This window comes from Astatotilapia calliptera, chromosome 13 (genome assembly GCF_964374335.1).
Source record: "Astatotilapia calliptera chromosome 13, fAstCal68.1, whole genome shotgun sequence".
Classification (NCBI taxonomy): Eukaryota; Metazoa; Chordata; class Actinopteri; order Cichliformes; family Cichlidae; genus Astatotilapia; species Astatotilapia calliptera.
This window is the reverse complement of record NC_137434.1, coordinates 13,355,039-13,373,280: the sequence shown is the minus strand read 5'-3', so window position 1 is coordinate 13,373,280 and position 18,242 is coordinate 13,355,039. Positions and strand designations below refer to the sequence as shown.

At 40.9% G+C, this 18,242-nt stretch overlaps 1 protein-coding gene across 1 annotated transcript in view; it reads right to left on the bottom strand.

Moving 5' to 3' along the window:
* slc35f3b (solute carrier family 35 member F3b) overlaps positions 1 to 15,875 on the bottom strand; it is a 51,363-nt gene extending 35,488 nt beyond the window's left edge. Inside the window, exons 1-2 of the mRNA XM_026190033.2 lie at positions 15,362 to 15,875; positions 14,258 to 14,472 (exon numbers count right to left, since the gene is read on the bottom strand). Of these exons, the coding sequence (XP_026045818.1) occupies positions 14,258 to 14,472; positions 15,362 to 15,471 (325 nt within the window). The 5' untranslated portion in view covers positions 15,472 to 15,875. The remainder of the gene's footprint in view (positions 1 to 14,257; positions 14,473 to 15,361) is intronic.
* Between the last annotated feature and the right edge of the window lie 2,367 nt (positions 15,876 to 18,242).

Below are 18,242 nucleotides of genomic sequence, written 5' to 3'. Positions count from 1 at the left end.
ATAGGCTTCACTAAATAAACATGCTTGTTTGCAGGTATTTAAATATACAATTTAACATTGGTTCTTTGCTAAGTTGTCTGTTAGGTGTAGACACAAGATTGATCCGTCCTTTGAGTTACTTTTTCCATGCTTGAGGGATTCATAGGTCAGTGTTAAGTTGTTTAACGAAGGAAAACAAAACTCAAATTCCTCTGAAAATGGTCAGGTACAAGAATTAGACTGAAATGAGTGAAAAGTAGCCAATGTCCAAAGAAAAATGTGGAAAAAACCCTCTATAAGCTTGGAGACCTATTACTCATGGCCACTTTAAAAAGTTACAAGATCCTTTATGCAGATGACGTGTTGCTCTTTCTCACTAAGCCAGAAACTTCTATTCCTGCACTGACACCTATCATCAACCAATTTGGCCTCTTCTCAGGGTATAAGATAAATTATGATAAATCTGAAGCTTTGCCACTGGGTGACGGGGGGAGGTGGGACGCTCCTCCTAATTTCCCTTTCAGGTGGTCGACCACAGGTTTCACATATTTAGGTATCAGGGTGTCCGCAGACACAGCGGAGTTGTACAAGTTGAACTTCAAGCCGATTGTGGCCTCAATCAAGAATGACCTCAATAGGTGGTTTGACCTCCCCCTGTCTTGGACGGGTAGAATAAGTTTAATCAAGATGAATGTGCTACCCAGAATATTATACCCCATTCAAATGTTGCCTCTCAGGATCAACAGAAAAACATTCATAGAGATTGAGGGATGTCTTTCTAAATTCATATGGCGTGGGAAGAAATCTAGACTAAAGATACAGATTTTACAACTGCCCACGGATGAGGGGGGTCAGGCACTGCCTAACTTTTTATATTACTACTGGGCTTGCCATGCACAAATAATCTCAGGGTGGTTACATTCCTTCCTTCACCGGGGCGAACCATCGGTAGATGCCTGGTGCTGTGACCCTCTCTCACCTCTTAGTCTCTTATCCACTGACCTGGCGGACCTCCCTCTTGGTGTCAGAACTAATTCCGTCTTGATGCCCACTTTAAAGGTTTGGCGTAATATTACTGCCCACGTCGGAAGAAGAGGTTTCTCTAGTGCACTGCAGCCTCTAACTAGGAATAAAGCTTTCCCCCCGGGTATTGGCATTAATATATTTGATGATTGGTATTCTAAAAGTATAAGATTTATTTGTGATCTGTTCGAAAGGGGTAGTTTTATGGCCTTTAATCAAGTTCAAGTTAAGTATAATTTACCACAGAAACACTTCTTTGGATTCCTGCAAGTAAGGCATTATGTGAACTCCCTTAAATTTCCAGCCAATCAACCAGTTTTGAACCCTGTTGAAAGCTTTCTTCTCAAAGTTAACGAGGAAATGACTACAAAAAAGAAATTTATTTCTCTTTGTTATGGGAAATTGTTGTCTTTGAACTTTATAACCACTGATAAGGCCAGGGTTCGGTGGGAAACCGACCTCGAAGCTCAGGTTGGTGCGGAAGCATGGTCCAAAACTTTCAGATCTGCCATGAAATTGTTTCCCTGTAACAGACTAAAGGAAAGCCAGTACAGAATCTTACATAGACTACAGCGTACGCCGGAGTTCCTAAATAAAATTCACCCTCAGATTTCTGCTCTTTGTGTGAAGTGCAATACGGCTGTAGGGACCTATTACCACTGCATATGGCAATGTCCTTTAATTACTAGATTTTGGAAGAATATTGCTATAGAGCTTTGCTCTATTTTCCACCGAACGATCCCACTGAACCCTATGCTGTTCGTTCTGGGTCTATCTATAGAAGGGCTCTCTCTGTCTTCTGTACAGATGCTTTTGTTAAGTAAACTTTTACATTTGGCGAGGCGATGTGTACTGTTTCAATGGATTCAGAGACGGCCTCCTACTGTTACACAGTATTTTTTATTTATTGTTTCCCTTGACTTTGAATGTGAAACGCTTTACATATTTTGTCCCAGGCGTGTGTACTGGTAACTCATATACCTGCATTTGCTTTGTTATTTTTTTTTTTTTTTTTTTTTTTGTGCTTGGCTGTGCTGACTTGTTGCTGTTCGTGTTGTTCTGACAAAATCAATAAATCATCGTTTCAAAAAAAAAAAAAAGTTACAAGATAGTCTGACTCCTTGGAAACAAAATATAAAGAAATAATAGCAGCAAATTCTCAACACAATTTTCATCCTGTGAACTGATCTGTCAGAGTACTGGTTTTAAATGACGGTGTGATACTTGGGCAAATGGAGGCTTTTGCTTTCTTTGATTTGAATAAGCAATCTGATTAAGTAGCTGCTCTGTACATGTAGTGGGCTGAGAGATGTGGACCAGTCAGTTCCCTGAGGGTAGAGGAGGTTTAAGCCTTCCTGGCTCCTTCTGCGCTCCCCCATTGGCTGTCAGTTCTGATCCACGTCCGCAGCTCCTTTAATTGCCTGATTTCCTGACCCAGCGTTGGATACTTTGGATACTCCAGCTGAGGGCTGGAAGGCTATAATAATGACTTATAGTGACATGCACGGGGAAGATTCACTCCCTCGGCTATCGCATCTCTCACCATCCAACTACAGCCCCATTACAGACCTCTTAATTTAATACTTAAATCCTCCCATTATGATATAGAAGAGTGTTTCTCACAGAAAATTGACTTTCTTGGAAGACACCAAAAAGTTTCAGTTCAGATGAAACCATCTGAACCAAATCAAGGAAGATACTTTTTTAATCCCCCTGCGCAGACTTTGCATAAAACTGAATCTTTCTGCATGTTTTAAAGACAACTGAGATGCACTGATATTGCTTTAATCACAGTACAGATCATTTTCTTTCAATTATGCATTAATATACTGCACTGAGACTTTAAAGCACAGCAACACTCATAAAAACCAGTCATCTGGGGAGTTTTCAAAGCTTACATTGGGTTATCGTTCATCACTGAGAAACTCATTGAGGAACCAGGGAGATAGCTGGATGTCTGGTGGCTCATAGCTTCTAGAGTCCACAGAAAATCAACTGCTTACACTCACTCATTAGTGAGACTCCTGCGAGCGTGCCAATAATCTGTGAGATGGAAGAGGAGATTGAGAGACTTGCCTTGACAGCAGCGTGCTCCTTATAAGTGTGATTCTGATGTGGTATTACATCTGTATAATCTTATCTATTTCAGTTTACCACCGCCATCCTTCTATTTAATTTGAACCTTTCGGCTGGTTGAAGTCCAAACTTGTAATACGGTAATTAAATCTCGTTCTAAGCAGGCCATAAAACCAAAATATCGCTTTCAAAACAGATTAAAGGCGCTGCCTGTGCAGTGCTCACTGATGATTATTCCCCTCTGAGCAATTTTAGACAAAAGGAATCAGATGTCAAATGTTTTACCAGTGATAAGCGGTGATCATTTTCTCTTGCAGAGACTGGCCTATCATAGCCCGTGGCCTATCACACGTTAGGCAGGGTGTATAGGAGGTCTCTATCATCTAGATATAGAAATAGATTAATCCTGTTAGTCTTTATTGTTGCTATTCTTCCAAAGCACGCTCTTTTTCTCTGACAGATCTGTTCAGGCTTTTCGTGGCTTTTGTTCCTCTCTTAGGAAGCAAGTCTGTCTCACACATTCACAAGTAGCTTGCACATCGAGTATCATCAGGTAACACTGGAAGGAACAGTTTGACATTTGGTGAAATGTGCTTACTCGCATTCTTCCTAAGAGTCAGGTAAGAGGATTACCCAAACGGATGTCTGTGTAAACAAATCTGTACAAAACACAGAGGCAGGAAAATGTGGGGTTTTATGTCTAGGTGAAAAAAAAGTATGCAAATTTCCCAAAATGTCAAACAAGTCCATTAATCCTGGGATTGAGAAAAGGGACAAAGAGCGAAGCTGCTTCATTGTGAATAGTGATGTACAGTGTTAGCATGAAAAATTATCCGTCAGCTGCAACAGCTTCCTTGTGCTTTCACTGTAATGTTTTATCCCTGCTTCCCCCCGGGCTGCACGAATACAACCCTCCAGCCCCAGAGCACTAACTGTTCGCCATCTTTTAAAGACAACAGAAAGCACAGCTAAGACCAGCTGATACATGAACATTGTGCCAAATGAGTCTGTTTACCAGACCTTGCAGCATTCATAGCTGTTCTTTCCCTTGCAAAAGACCACAATACATGCATTCAAGTGTCATACTGTATGCTGAGATCAACAGCAGTGATGGTACAGACCAGTTTCTCTTTAAGAGTAAAGTCTAAGCCAGATGAACCTGTGGCTGGGAGTGGCTGGACTTCAAGTTTCAAGAGTATATCACTGACATTTGTGCAATAAAACTGCAGCTCTCTCTCTGTTACAAAGCTTCAGTCACAAATACATTAACATATATAACAAATAACTTCCAGACACATTAAATAGGTAAATAGGAAAGAGGTGTACGCAGACTTTGCATGACTACAGTGCCAGAAAATAGATAATAGTGCATTTTTTAAAAGGCTCTTTAGTTTTGTGGATAATCATGCACCATAAACTATATGGCCATGGCTTTGTGCATCTTTGCTACCAGCAAAGTCTTGTATCTGGACCGTATGTAATCCAAACATATAACGCCCTCTGGTATGGTAAAGCGATGCCGAGTGTGTCAATGCCACGCTAAGGTCAGTCAATAACTGGTTCAGTCGTTGGGCATTTTTAAGTTGCTTGTAAATCAGCAATGCTGCCAAATAAAAACTACAGATCCATTATGAAATACTGTATTTTTAATCTGTATAATAAGGTTTGATGTAACTGTGCTCTCAAAACTAGGAAAACCTGTGCAGATACTGAACCCCAGGATGCTCTACGTACGAATGTGTGTGAATGTTAGATAGGAAAAAAATTCTTATGAATGAGTGGATGAGACACGTTGTATAAAAGTGCTCAAGTAGAGTAGAAAAGCGCTTTATAAGAACCGGTCCCTTCACACAGTCTTGATTGCAATGATGCAGTCTCACAGCCCGATGTTAATGATCAACAAAGTTGTATCCATTTCTAACAAACAGTTAAATACTGACCGTATATCTGCAGCAACACATCAGTTTAGCACACTCAAGCACAATATTACTATTCGCTTACTTAAAGTGATCATAATCAGCTATGACCTTTAAAAGCTGTCCCTTTATCCTGCTGAAATACTTCATGCAATTTATCAACATCGGTGTTTATTCCCGGGGACAAAGTATCAGGTTTAAAACAAACACAAATTAGAACTTGAAAATGAGTCATCAGCTCTTTGCTGTGTGCCTCTGGTTAATGTGACTCACTAATGCAGATGAGAGGAGCGCTGACCCTGGAGAAACTGCACAGAGTGTGTAGATAGTGTGCTCTCAACAGTGTTCAGCAGATTCGCTGCCCTTTGTTTTGATTGCTGGCGGTAAACGGGCTCGTTTCACATTTTCTGCTTATTGGATAATTACCTTGTTTTTGGTGTAGATGACACACATTACTGCATGTTTTTCACTGATAAAGCCTTAATGCTTGCACACAGCTGATCTTTGAAGCAGACTTTAGTGTGATGCTGAGAAATGATGCATGCAGCTGCCAAGTGTTGCTGGGAATCCCCCCATGAGAAAGAAAAAAAGAGTCAGGGAGGGGGAAGGTAGGAAACTCTAAACTGAGATTAAGCAGGTGTGCAGGACAAGTAGGCATTTATAGATTTATGACAGTATTAACTGTGGTCCTGCTCCTGGAAGCTGGCTAAAAATATACCTCCACATGTAATATATTTATCTACAGTATTATCTTTAGGCCACTATACTCACAAAAGAAGGTTTTCAAAACTCTTGCAATATTTTAGTACATACACAAATATATTTATTATTTTGTGATTCCACTTCTAAAAGTCCATCCTTTCCTTTTACCTCTCTTATCCTAAGGAAAATAACTTTTTAATCATGTTTATTAGTTGGTTGATACTTTAGTTTTCCTCTTATTTTTAGGCAGATAGTCTGCATGGCTAGTACAAAAAAAGGTCAATTCCAGGTCTGCAATGAAATGCAATGACGATGTGCAAGCGGCTTGAACCTGCATTCCTTCTAATATGCAGCAAAGAGCACTTATCTGGTTGCGAAAGCACAGTTTTATGTATTTTTTGTTAGAAAGCACATTAGATCTCACTTTATTGCCTCAGTAAACACGTTTCTCATATGTTTCTATGCTAGATTAACATATTAGACCGCCAGTGGGTGATGTCAGGGTGACTACAACTATCTTTTATATAAAATCTAAATTTTGCAGTTTATAGAGTACATAGCTGTTTGATCCATTAAAACAAATTAATAAATAAAAATAATAATAATAACTTTATTTATATAGCACTTTCAAAATCTATGTGACAAAGTGCTTTACAAGAGCAACAGAATAAAACAAAAGTGCATATGGTGCTAAGAGGTCAGGCGTGTAGCTGGGAGCAAGGCCACGTAGGGTCTCAAAGATAATCAATGTATTAAAATTGATTCGGAAACAAACTGGCAGACAGCGTAAAAACACCAAAATGGGAGGGGCAGTGATGTAAAACCATCTCTTTGTTCTAGTTAAAAGTCTGCCAGCTGCAGTCGTTCAACAGATTTTCTGCTAAGGCGCGAAGAAATAAAAGCACGTACGAGCACGTTCGTGTCTCTAAGTGTTTCGAAAAAGATTGGATTTTTAAAAAAATATTCCAAAGATGATAAAAAAAATACAACTGTGTTAGTTGTTTTGCAACCAGCTTGACAGTTTTCCTCAATTTTTTTGAGACATACTTCTCTTCCAAGTATGTAACTAACTTCTCCGGGTCATTGCTGGATTTTACGGCACTTTTAGGCCTGACTGTAATAAGAAAGTGAGCACTGGGGAGAATAATGTGGTGATCATGCAAAACCGGCAGAAAATTAAAGGAATCTTTGTTTAATGTGACCGAGAAATGGAAAGAGGTGAGAAAAGAGGCCACAGGATATTACCCAGTCCAGGACTTTTATAACTAGATATAACACTGCTCCCTAAAACCACAGGACTGACATATAGAAGGAACTTCTTCCTTTCTAAGTTTTCCACACTTTCACTCTTGACTCTTACATCTGTGCCAAGCATCAAGATTAAATTCCAGTCTTGTTTTTAATGAGGCACCAGTTTTTTTAATGATGTCTAAAGGCAATGAGCAGAGTGAATGGAAACACAAGTCCAATGTATCAACATGTTGTGGTTTGGAGAAGTTACTGAACCGTTGTGTTTGTGTGTATCAGTGTTACGAGCTGCCATCTGTATTCATCTTGTATATCAAGCTGCCCAAAATAAGCCTCCTAATTACTCGCACAACCCCATTTACACTTTGCTCTTCCGGCTCCCAGGCACTGCTCTTCTGTGGCCAGCGCAGACAATGATGCACTGTGCAGGCCACAGCAGACCCTGGATTAATTACGCAGAGGTAGGAGTCATCATTTCCCAACTTCTAATTAACAGCAGATAAAAGGAGTGAGAAGAAGAAAGGGCTGACAGCAGAACGGATTTGGCATTCAACTGGCAGGATTTCCATTACAAGGAAGAGCGAGCACTGAGAACCGAGCACTACAGCTGTACTTCAGTTTGGGCTGTTGTCATCAGGATTAATTCTTTAAAACACAAGCACCAACAACGACAGCTATACAGCTACACCGCACATGCATGCAATACATTTGAAACTCTCTCCTCTCTCTGAGTCCCTCTGCATGAAGCACCAAATCCTAACACTATACTATGTCAAAACCCACTGGACCTGCACACTCATTTACTCCTCTGCATCCACCACTTCTCTGCAGTAATCTGCACCACTTTGGATGACACTGAGAGCAGAGACAAGATTGGATTTTCTTTCTTTTTTTTCCCCATCTTCAAAGTGTTTCTTCAGTAGCTGAACTGCAGCGCCACCCGTTCAATAAGCACAAGCTGGACTTCAGGAGCAGGTGTGTGATGATCTATGCGTCCTCCTCAATTATGGATGCGATGTTACGCAAGAGGAGCTGCATCTACTGTACTGGAGATGGTAAAAAGCCAAAAATACACTTGTCCAGGGGAGCTTTTGCTTGCAGCACTTGGGCGCAATGTAAGACTAGAAACATTCGAGTCAACGTATGTTTTGTTGAAAGACAGTAGGGACATTGTTTTGCGCGGGGACAGCAATTTGAAACTTTTGGCTGTAGCCCAATTAGATCATGTTGGACCAAAATAAAAAATGTGTTCCTGATATATTCCAACAGAATCAGGCCAAAAAACTGTGTTAAAAATACACATACCTTGTTTTAAATAAGGACAAACTGTCAGAAATGTCTCTCGGACTGAATAGTGAGCCAGTTCTTTTTACTCTTCATTTCTCAGTCTCTTTGGCTGACTGAGAGCCGAGCGGGGTAATTTGCTGTTAACTGCTGGTACTCCTGCAGAAACAATGCCTCTGCTGCTTTGGTCATTTGTAAGACTGCACTGTTATAGATTCTTAAATACCCAGAATTGTAGCAAAGCCCACTGCGCATGCCAACAATCCCACTGTAGCAACATGCCAGATTTTGACATTTGCACCACAACGATCTAATAGTTGCTTCAAACTCATAAATACTGTACATGCTCCACTGTTAGACCATTTACATTATAAAATAATAAATATGTCATGATTTTAAAGTCCTCTGGGTATCTAGGTTTTTTATAGTGTGTTCTATGTTATGCATATCACTAAAACATGTAGCAGTGTTTTAATAATGAATGCACTAAAGAAGAAGAATAGTTCACAGAAGAAGCTGTGCAGGGTACCCAGTGTTTACCTAAGCACTGCTCTGCTGCCCTCTCATTTCCTGTTACCCCTTTATGCTTCTTTGTGGATGACTCCGCATGTGAACAGGCAGAAATTTAATAGTGAATCTGTAAACAGATGTTCTCCTTCGACTGAGCATGATCACGACCCGTGCCTGCTCTGTGCGCCGAGTCCCTTGACCTGAACAGGGGCTACAGGATTGGAGAAAGCTGAGGTTTCACAGTGATAGTTCCACTTGGCACAGAGAATAAAATAAGAAAAATCTGTTTTCATTTATTCATTTTTTCCAGCTAATTATTGACTTTCCCAGAGTACCTTTCAAAATTCTAAGACAAAACCTTAAACCCGTTTTACTCATCTGTGGACAAGACTTCTACATAAAAATGAAGACTGACTAAATCTGATCAAAACCTGCATTGCTCTGCATCTAGGAATGATGCCAAGTGGCTTATTCTTTTAAACTGGAAGTCTATCTCTCCAAGCAACTTATCACACTGGATTAATGAGATGGTATATATAAATATATATCATAATGATCCAAAACAAACCAGCAAGTCCACCTGTGAATGGTTCAAAACATTGAAGGCTTGGGAGGCGGACCTTAAATGTGATTGAGTTGCTTTGATATGACCTTAAACAAGTCGTCCATCCTCAAAAACCCTTCAATGTGACTGAATTCAAACAATTCAGCAAAAAAGACTGGGCCAAGGTTAGGACAACCAGTTATTAGGTTTAGGGGACAGTTACTTTTTCACATCTCTATCTCTACTTTTAAGATTAGGCTTAAACTTTCCTTTTTGCTAAAGCACATAGTTAGGGCTGGACCAGGTGACCCTGAATCCTCCCTTAGTTATGCTGCAATAGACGTAGGCTGCCGGGGGATTCCCATGATGCATTGAGTTTTTCCTTTCCAGTCACCTTTCTCACTCACTATGTGTTAATAGACCTCTCTGCATTGAATCGTACCTGTTACTAGGGATGGGTATCGTTTAGGTTTTATCCGATACCGGTGCCAAATCGGTACTTTTGAAACGGTGCCGGTGCTTAAACGGTGCTCGAACCGGTGCTTAAAGAATGGAGAACACAAACTTGATTGAAAGCTGCATTTACTGCATTTACGCCTTCCATCATTTGTTGAACACTAATGTGGAAAGGAAATCTTTAGCTGTCGTTTAGGAGTTTTAAGCTAGTGTGCAAGCTGCATTCATCCATAGGCAGCTGGGCAGGTGAGACAGTGCATCTGCATAACTATTTCCATCTTTCCCCTCAGCTTCCAGAGAGTTGAAAGGAGTCATTCTCACAGTAAAGCCACACCTCGCCCACCCCTTCCAGCTGTCCTGTTACAGCGAGCAGCGAATCTGTATATGCGCATAGACTGTGCTTTCTCCAACCTGCTCCAGCGTTTGTGTCTCACCATGCCCAAACCCTGAGCTCAAAATAGAATCTAACCTCATTTCATGCCTCGTGAAGCTCTAAATTTGCACCAGAGGGGACACTACATTTGTGATAGATAGTGCAAGTATATTAGAAGAAAGAGCAAAGTCTGTTTGTCTGACAAATTGTTCCCTTCTCTGTGGAACCTGAGAAACCAAAGGAGGCAATTACGCAGAAAAAGAAACGGTCTAATCTTAGAGAACAGCACTTCTCTCTGTGGGGAGGAAGTATGACGAGCAGACCAAACTTACGAATGGAAACCCCGCCTTAGCAAAACTCTGAAAGGAGCAGCAGCAGCAAGCAAACTCTCTTTTTATGATGGCGCATTAAAATATCCTCAACATGTTCAAAAACTACCACCTCACATTTTAGCACATTTTATATATCCAGCAAAGGTGAAAGAAGTTTAAGTAACTGCAAAAAAAAAATTAGTTTAAAATGGTTTACATTTTATTAAGCAGTAAAATATGTCTATTTTTTGTTAGCGTGTGTTTCACAGGCTCCTGAGGTAAAGAAGAAAGCGATGATACTCTCTTAATAAAGTTTTCTTGTACCTTTGAGCGTTATTCTGCTTCAGGGAGTCGCTCTTCACTCAAAATTTTAATCAGTCTTAGAAGAGGACATTCAGTTACGCTTAATTAATCATGATGAGGGCAGGTTTTATAAATGCACATTTTGTTCAAAGTCAGCAGAAGCAATGCCCCTTGGTGGTGCACATAAATGAGTGCGGTAAGTCAAAAGATATGTCTGCAGCGCTGAGACTACATTTGCTCTTCCACTTTGTTCCAAAGGAAGTTGGTTAAAGTGTCTTTTTCCTTTCTGTGCTGTCCAGTAACGGCTTCTTTAATCTGAGTTACAAAGTACACAATTATATGGACTTCCTACTAAAAACCATAGGCATAGAAAAATTGGGATTTTTATGATGATGTATTGACTGTAGATATCGCGGCTTAATATATTCTCCCCAGTAACCAGTGACCTTTCCTTTGATCCAGACATCAATTTCTCCATCTGTGGCCGGAGTAAGTGTGTTTTTATCCCAAGCAGGGAAAATGGAACGATTTGTTGATCTTCACTAAGGGGAATTGATTAGTGGTATTTACATGTTTGACAAAAGGTTAAAGTGAAAGATGCCACATTAGTTAAAAAGAGATTCAAGATACATGGTACGCAGCCAGACGAGCATGAAGTGTAAACATCAACACGTGCTAAACACAGCCTGTAGCTCCATCACACCCTAATAAGGAATAAACTGGAAAACTAAATTACGTGCATCTAACACATCAAAAGCAAAACACTAGATTAATGTGTCTAGTGTGAGTTTGCATGTACACCACTAACAGGAAAGTAACTTAGAGCCAGGCCTGAAAAACAAGCAAGGTTTTCATGCTGTGCTCTGTTGCACATGCAGTAATTCTCAGAGGGCTATTACAGCCTCCTGCATGTGTGTGATCCCTGCAGACTCATATTCAGGATATTACTATGATCCATTAAGTCACACACACAGCTTTCATTCCCAGCCTGAGTCATGCCTTACTACTAGCTCCCACTTTCTCTCTTCCCCTCTCTCTCTGTGCTCACTCCTGTGTTAAAGAGCACATGTGCCAGTTTGGTAAGGCTGGTGGTAAATGAAACAAACAGGCAATTCTTTGCACTCTGCTGAGATGTACTCAGTCCCCCCACCTGTCTTGAAATTGGCTGCTTTCAGCATCAGTCCTCCACTCTTTAGCCATTAGCTACAGATTTTTGAGCTGCTCTCCATTCAACATGTAGCCTGCAGCTGTGTGCAAAGGATGGCTAGTGGGACCTCTGTCCCCACGAAAAACACCTGCGACACGGTGGTCTCAGAGGATCTGAAGGCTGTATTGATTTGGCCTGTAATAATTTTACTTTTGGACTGCGTTGTCAGAAACAGAAGAAAGCTAAAAGAATCCAATTTTTGGTACCAATCAATTGATATAAAAACAGTTCCAGTTTAACAAGCAATTTTTAGTGATGTCGTTCCAGAACAGCTACTATAATTATAATTACATTACATTAAAATGATGCAGCTACAGTTGTATAGAGCAGAATGAAATGCTGAAATTGTTTAAATCATTGTTCTTAATGATGTATTTAAGTCACCTGCACACAAAAAACATTGCTTGCAAAATGGGTTTTATATAAATATGTGATTTGAAACAGACTGCTAGAAACAAAGTCTCTAAAGACAGTTCTTTAAATTGGTTCATCGCTTGAGATAGGTGCTTTTTTTTAATTCACTCATAGGTCAGTGTGGCAAACAAACAAACAAAAAAAATGTTTGGATGTGTGGACTAGACTGAAACTGAGCAAATAATAGCCAATGTCCACAGAAAAACAAGCAAACAAGCAAAACCAAAACCTAGAATAACTTTCAGAAATCCTGAAGAATATTGCTTAAGACCACTTTAAAAAATGACAAGATAAATTCAAAATGATTGAAATGAAGAAGAAATAAAGGGAGGCTTGAGACTTTTGCTTACTGCTATATGCATATAAGGCTCTAAAGACCAATATTTCTCTATATTTGCTTTGTCTTTGTTTATCGTCTTGTTTACTCTTGGTATGGCCGGGTTAGCACTCACAGTGTTGAGCACTGTCGCCTCACAGCAAGAAAGTCCTGGGTTTGAACCCATGCTGCTGCCGTTCTGCCTTGCATTTTCAACATGGTTTTCACCTGCTTTCTTCCACAGGCAAACACATGCATGGGGTTAGTTTAATTGGTGATTCTAAATTAGCTATAGGTGTGAATTTGAGTGTGAATGGTTCTCTGTCTCTGCATGTTAGCCCTGTGATAAGGTGGCGGCCTGTTCAAGCATGTACCCTGCCCTCTCGCCCTATCATAGCTGGGATAGGCTTCGGTGCCCCCCTACCCCACGCTCACCCCAGCCATGAACTGAATAAGCAGAAAAAAATGGAAGGATGGATGGTAAGATTTTATGAAGAAAATGTGGGCTTTAAAAAAAAATTGCTTAGAGTCAGTTATTGATATCTGTGTTTTTATTCCATTATTTACCTGAAACTTTTTATTTGAATAATTGAAGCATCTCACATGCCCCCTTTGATCAACATGCATATTTTTTTCATACTACGTATATAGATATTATTTTTGTAAGGATATATCTGAATGTGAAGAGAAGCCGCCTTTTGAATTTTATAGTGCTCTGAGTTCAGGGTGGCCATAGGTCTGTGAATTTTAAAGGAGCCTTGCAGCTGATTTACATTGCAGTCTCTTGTGAAATTTACAAAAAAGTGCCTTCCAGCTATTTGGTGTCAGTCAGCATAATGTTATCTACTAAATAGTCACCCCAGTGAAACATTCATTAAGATAAATGGAGAGAAACTGGTTTGTCATGACACTACCATGCCAAGGAAGTCCAGGAGGCCACAGAGCAGGTGAAGCAAGACTGCAATCCAGCACATCATCAAGCCATCATCAGTAACAGGCTACAGAGCAGTTACAAGCAATTGATGTTCTGTGTAAAAGAAAATATGCAAATCTAGTGAAGCTATGCAGAGAAGGAAATGAAAGATGAAAATAAAAGCCACGTTAGCAACTTTTCTTTCTTCAAAGAATGAATTGCTCTGAGCAAAATTCTCCCTGTTTGACTTCAAGCTCAGCCAGCTCCACTGAAGCAAACATCAGCTCCGCCTTCTGCAGCAACCAGAAACACAGACTTTAACAGTTAATTCTCTAAATGGAACAAAACTGCATTCATATTAGTGTAAATAATAACGAAGATGCCGACTGATGAGCTTTCTCTGTGAAGGCCTCATAGTGTACAGTGCTTGGGCATGCTATAGTACCAAGTTCCGAGTCACCACCACCACAGAGGGTTGGACTCAAGGGAACACACCAGGCTGATCTTAAATCTGTCAAGACTCAACATTAGCACAGTCTGAAAGCCAAGCCAGTGTCCAAGATAAGAAGGACTTTATAATCTGGTAGTACTTATATTTGGGCTACCTGACCTCTCTGGCCACTACATAAACCCCTCCATTCATGACAGCTAGAGAAATGTAACAGCTCCAGGTGTAACTCACTCTTGTAGCTTGCACTCCAAGGCTGATATCCATAATATCCGGTGATGCGCAATATTCGCTCCTCTATCGACGCGCTGTTGATGTCCTCAACTGAGCGGGAGGATTTGAGGTCTTCTTTGATAGCCTCGTCAACCACCAGGTACTTGAGCTGCCTGAGCTGAGGGCTGATGTCCGAAAGCCTTCTCGGGCTCACGTCGGGTGACTTGCGCATCCCGCTGGAAAGAGAGCACAAGGGGTGTTGAGACAAAGTGGGGCCAGTTGGCAAAGGGAAGTGGGTCCGTAAAGCGTGTATATGAGTCGATGATGTAAGACTTCTCCTTGGGTAAAACAGGAAAGTCGGTGTTGCATATTCCACGGAGACCGGGGTTAAGGGCCGCTGCAACGCCTCCTTCGTACAGTACAGAAATCATCATCCTTCAGTGGCCCTGCGCGCGGCAACACTGTGAAGACACTAAGCAAGAGTGACTGCTCCTGCACTTGTTGTATACTATGCACTGTGCAGCGCCTATTATAGACTTATATGAGTGTGAAACTAATGAATCGATCTCGAGTGATTTGTAGAGATGGAGAAGCGACATTTGTGACAGCTTCATGTAGGCACTGGACCACAAAACTGCGCCTACCCTACAACAAATGTGCTTTTATCACGCAAAGGAGATGCATACTTGGTGCTGTCTGTAAACCACAAAGAAGAACGGTCGAAATCTGCACTACTATGGCTCTGCTGTATGGAGTACCTGGCAAAAAGTAACGACGACCTGACAGCTTCTACTGGCATAATGTGACAGCAAAACATGATTTACTGACCCACTCAGAGAAAATTGGTGTGGAAAATGTGCCCCTGTGCAGACATCTCTAGCACAGACCGTATAACCATTGCAGAATTGTAATATGGCTCCAAACAATTATTACGAGGCAGCAAAAGCAGTTAAGTATAAAGCATCAATCGGGATTTGGATATGTTTTGGTTTTTGTATTTTTTACATCTCAGCTCAATAAAGTCAATTTATTTGATCGTTGTAGCTATGAAATCAAGTGCGCAACAGGTCGTCCTGCCTCCTATCGATTGGCTTCACTGCATTAGTAAAAGTTTAAATGTCTTACAGCGGCATTAAAGTGGTAGGAGGTCCAAGGTAGCACATACAGTCCCGATGGGGCCGTCCGACCCGGTCCCACACAGTGCCCTCTCCATCGCCGTACATCCTCAGGGCCATGCAGCAGGGCAGCTACTGTGAATCCAAATCCTCACCAAGGCTTACGGAAACAAGTAGCATCGTCCTGCTTCTTCCCACCACCACAAACACATGCCTGCCTGGCTTCTACAGCACACACTGTCTCAACATTAAAAGGTAGTGCTGCGCTCTGGATGATGCCGAGTCCTGGAGGCACAGCAACAGCGTCATCTGCCGGATTCACGGGAAGCATCATCATGTGGAACATGCAGAGTGGACATTTGTGTGGCAGCTGTACGTTGCAGCACGATTTGCAGCTTATAGGTTGTAGCAACTGCAATGCTTTAGAACTAGTCTCTCCTTTTTTAACAGTTCCCCTAAATAGTTCAAACAGGACCAGTCAGTCTCCCCAAGCTCAAGGTGGAAAAAAAGACAAATAAACCTGCTTTAAATGTGAAGTGTTTCTTGTATTTACTAATTGTGTCAGCTATTTCTGTCTCAGAGCCTTATCAACTCCTCTGAAGCTTTTTTTAAATGACAGTGAAGCAGAATAATAGTAAATCAACCCAACTGTCTTGACAAAAACAAAAGTGTTTTTCCTACAGAAATGCACAAAAATCTGACATATCTCAGTCATTGTCCCGCAGTACTGCTTTTGTTTCCTGCATTGTTTTTCCAGTGCAGGATAGATTGAATTTTCCTTCTTGAATGTTTAGGCTGTCACAGAAATATAAGCTACACACGTCCAGGCTGTTCAAGATGTTTCTTAGCACGCTGCCAACATCTTTACCAGGCTATCTTGTCCAGCAACTATTACTGCGGATTTGACAAGCCTCTGGGGTTCGCTTTGTTCTATTATTCATAAGTACTTTACCGAAGATCTCCAACAATGTTTTAAGGCGATAGCAAGGCCGGTGCTTCAAATTTCTGAGTGAACAGTGGTAGAAATTCAAGAAGAGGCTTATTTTCACGAACACAGAACCAAACAGTCTGATGTGGTTGATTACATCCAATCAGAAGTATAGTCAGTGAGATAATTGCTCACTGATGGTGATTGTATCAACTAGGAAATTCAAATCAACTTACTAGAATAGTCCTGACTATCAAGGTATAAAATGAATGTGGATTTATTAAATGAGAAACATCCTCACTGTTCAGCCTAAACATGATTCTCATTCTCTAAACATCTGACGAAGTTTAAATGAAGTCTTTCATTTTCTTCTTCTTCCTAAATAAACTGAAACAGTACATGCAGGTCAAGCAGAGACTGAAACTCTACCTTGCTTAAATTGGGTAGTGTTGTCCATACCTCTTAGGTCTGTTCTCCACCCGCTGCATTGCATCTGCATGCTGTGAGCTCCTCACTGCAGTGTGCCGACTGTGTTTTGAAGATGGGTTTTGCATGGATCAATGCAGCCACACCTCACACAGAGTTGTGGTAGGTGGTTGGCAAGGGCACCTGCCTTTACTTGAGGCAAAAAAAAAGTAGAGTCGAGTCATCGATAAGGAGGTCAACACCTCTCATTGACAGCCTTAGGGAGGAGAGGCTCAAGTTCATCTTGTATAATGCACCTCTCAACTTCACAGCTCAGCCCAGGCCAAATCGATTCTCACAGTTTGACTTTCGTCTTTGCCAAAACGTAATCATGTGGGCAAAATCTCTGTGACGCGCGGGTCGTACATATCAAAGCAGTCATTCTGTGCTATCCAGTACACCATCTTCCACTCCAGCAGACCTCTGATAGTGATCTAATTGATGCCCCGATCTACAGGACACTGCACTCCTTTCTAAATATGGCTCTGTCTTGAAATGAGAGCCAAAGCTCAAGGCCAAGAAACATAAAATTAGCCCAGTTTTTTTTTTTTGCTAAAAAAAACTTAAACAATCTATTTATTTCCCTAAAAGCAGGTCCAATCAACCTTTACATAGCTGACATTTTGTCCTGCCATTTCAAGAAAAGCAGAGGTGTTACTTACAATTTCTCCCTTCCATTAAATGTCAAAGCCTGCCTTCATAGTGGCAGGGCCCTGCATGGAGCTGCCCCACTTTAATAGAGCACATTCATTAATAATATGTGACGTCTGTGGTGGGCTTTGTTGCTACGTGACACGTCGAATAGTAAGTCATGAAAAAAGTATCTACAGTTTTCTCACAGAGAAAGGTGTAATATTATTAAAGGTGTACTATTATTTCATAGTTCCTGCTCCCTTAAATCATCTTATGTTACATTTCTAACCTTGAGAGAGAGTATATTACTTTTGTAGATTAGATTTACTCTTAAAAAGAACCTGTGAGGAACCCTGGAGTCATTTTTGACCAGGACATGTCCTTCAATGCACATATTAAACAAATATGTAAGACTGCTTTCTTCCATTTGCGCAACATCTCTAAAGTTAGAAATATCCTGTCTCTTAGTGACGCTGAAAAACTAGTTCATGCATTTATTACTTCCAGGCTGGACTACTGTAATTCATTATTATCAGGATGTCCAAAAAACCCCCTGAAAAGCCTTCAGTTAATCCAAAATGCTGCAGCAAGAGTGCTGACAGGGACTAGAAAGAGAGAGCATATTTCTCCTGTTTTGGCTTCCCTTCATTGGCTTCCTGTTAAATCCAGAATTGAATTCAAAATCCTGCTCCTCACATACAAGGTCTTAAATAATCAGGCCCCATCTTATCTTAATGACCTTGTAGTACCATATCACCCTATTAGAGCACGTCGCTCTCACACTGCAGGCCTACTTGTTGTTCCTAGAGTATTTAAAAGTAGAATGGGAGGGAGAGCCTTCAGTTTTCAGGCCCCTCTTCTGTGG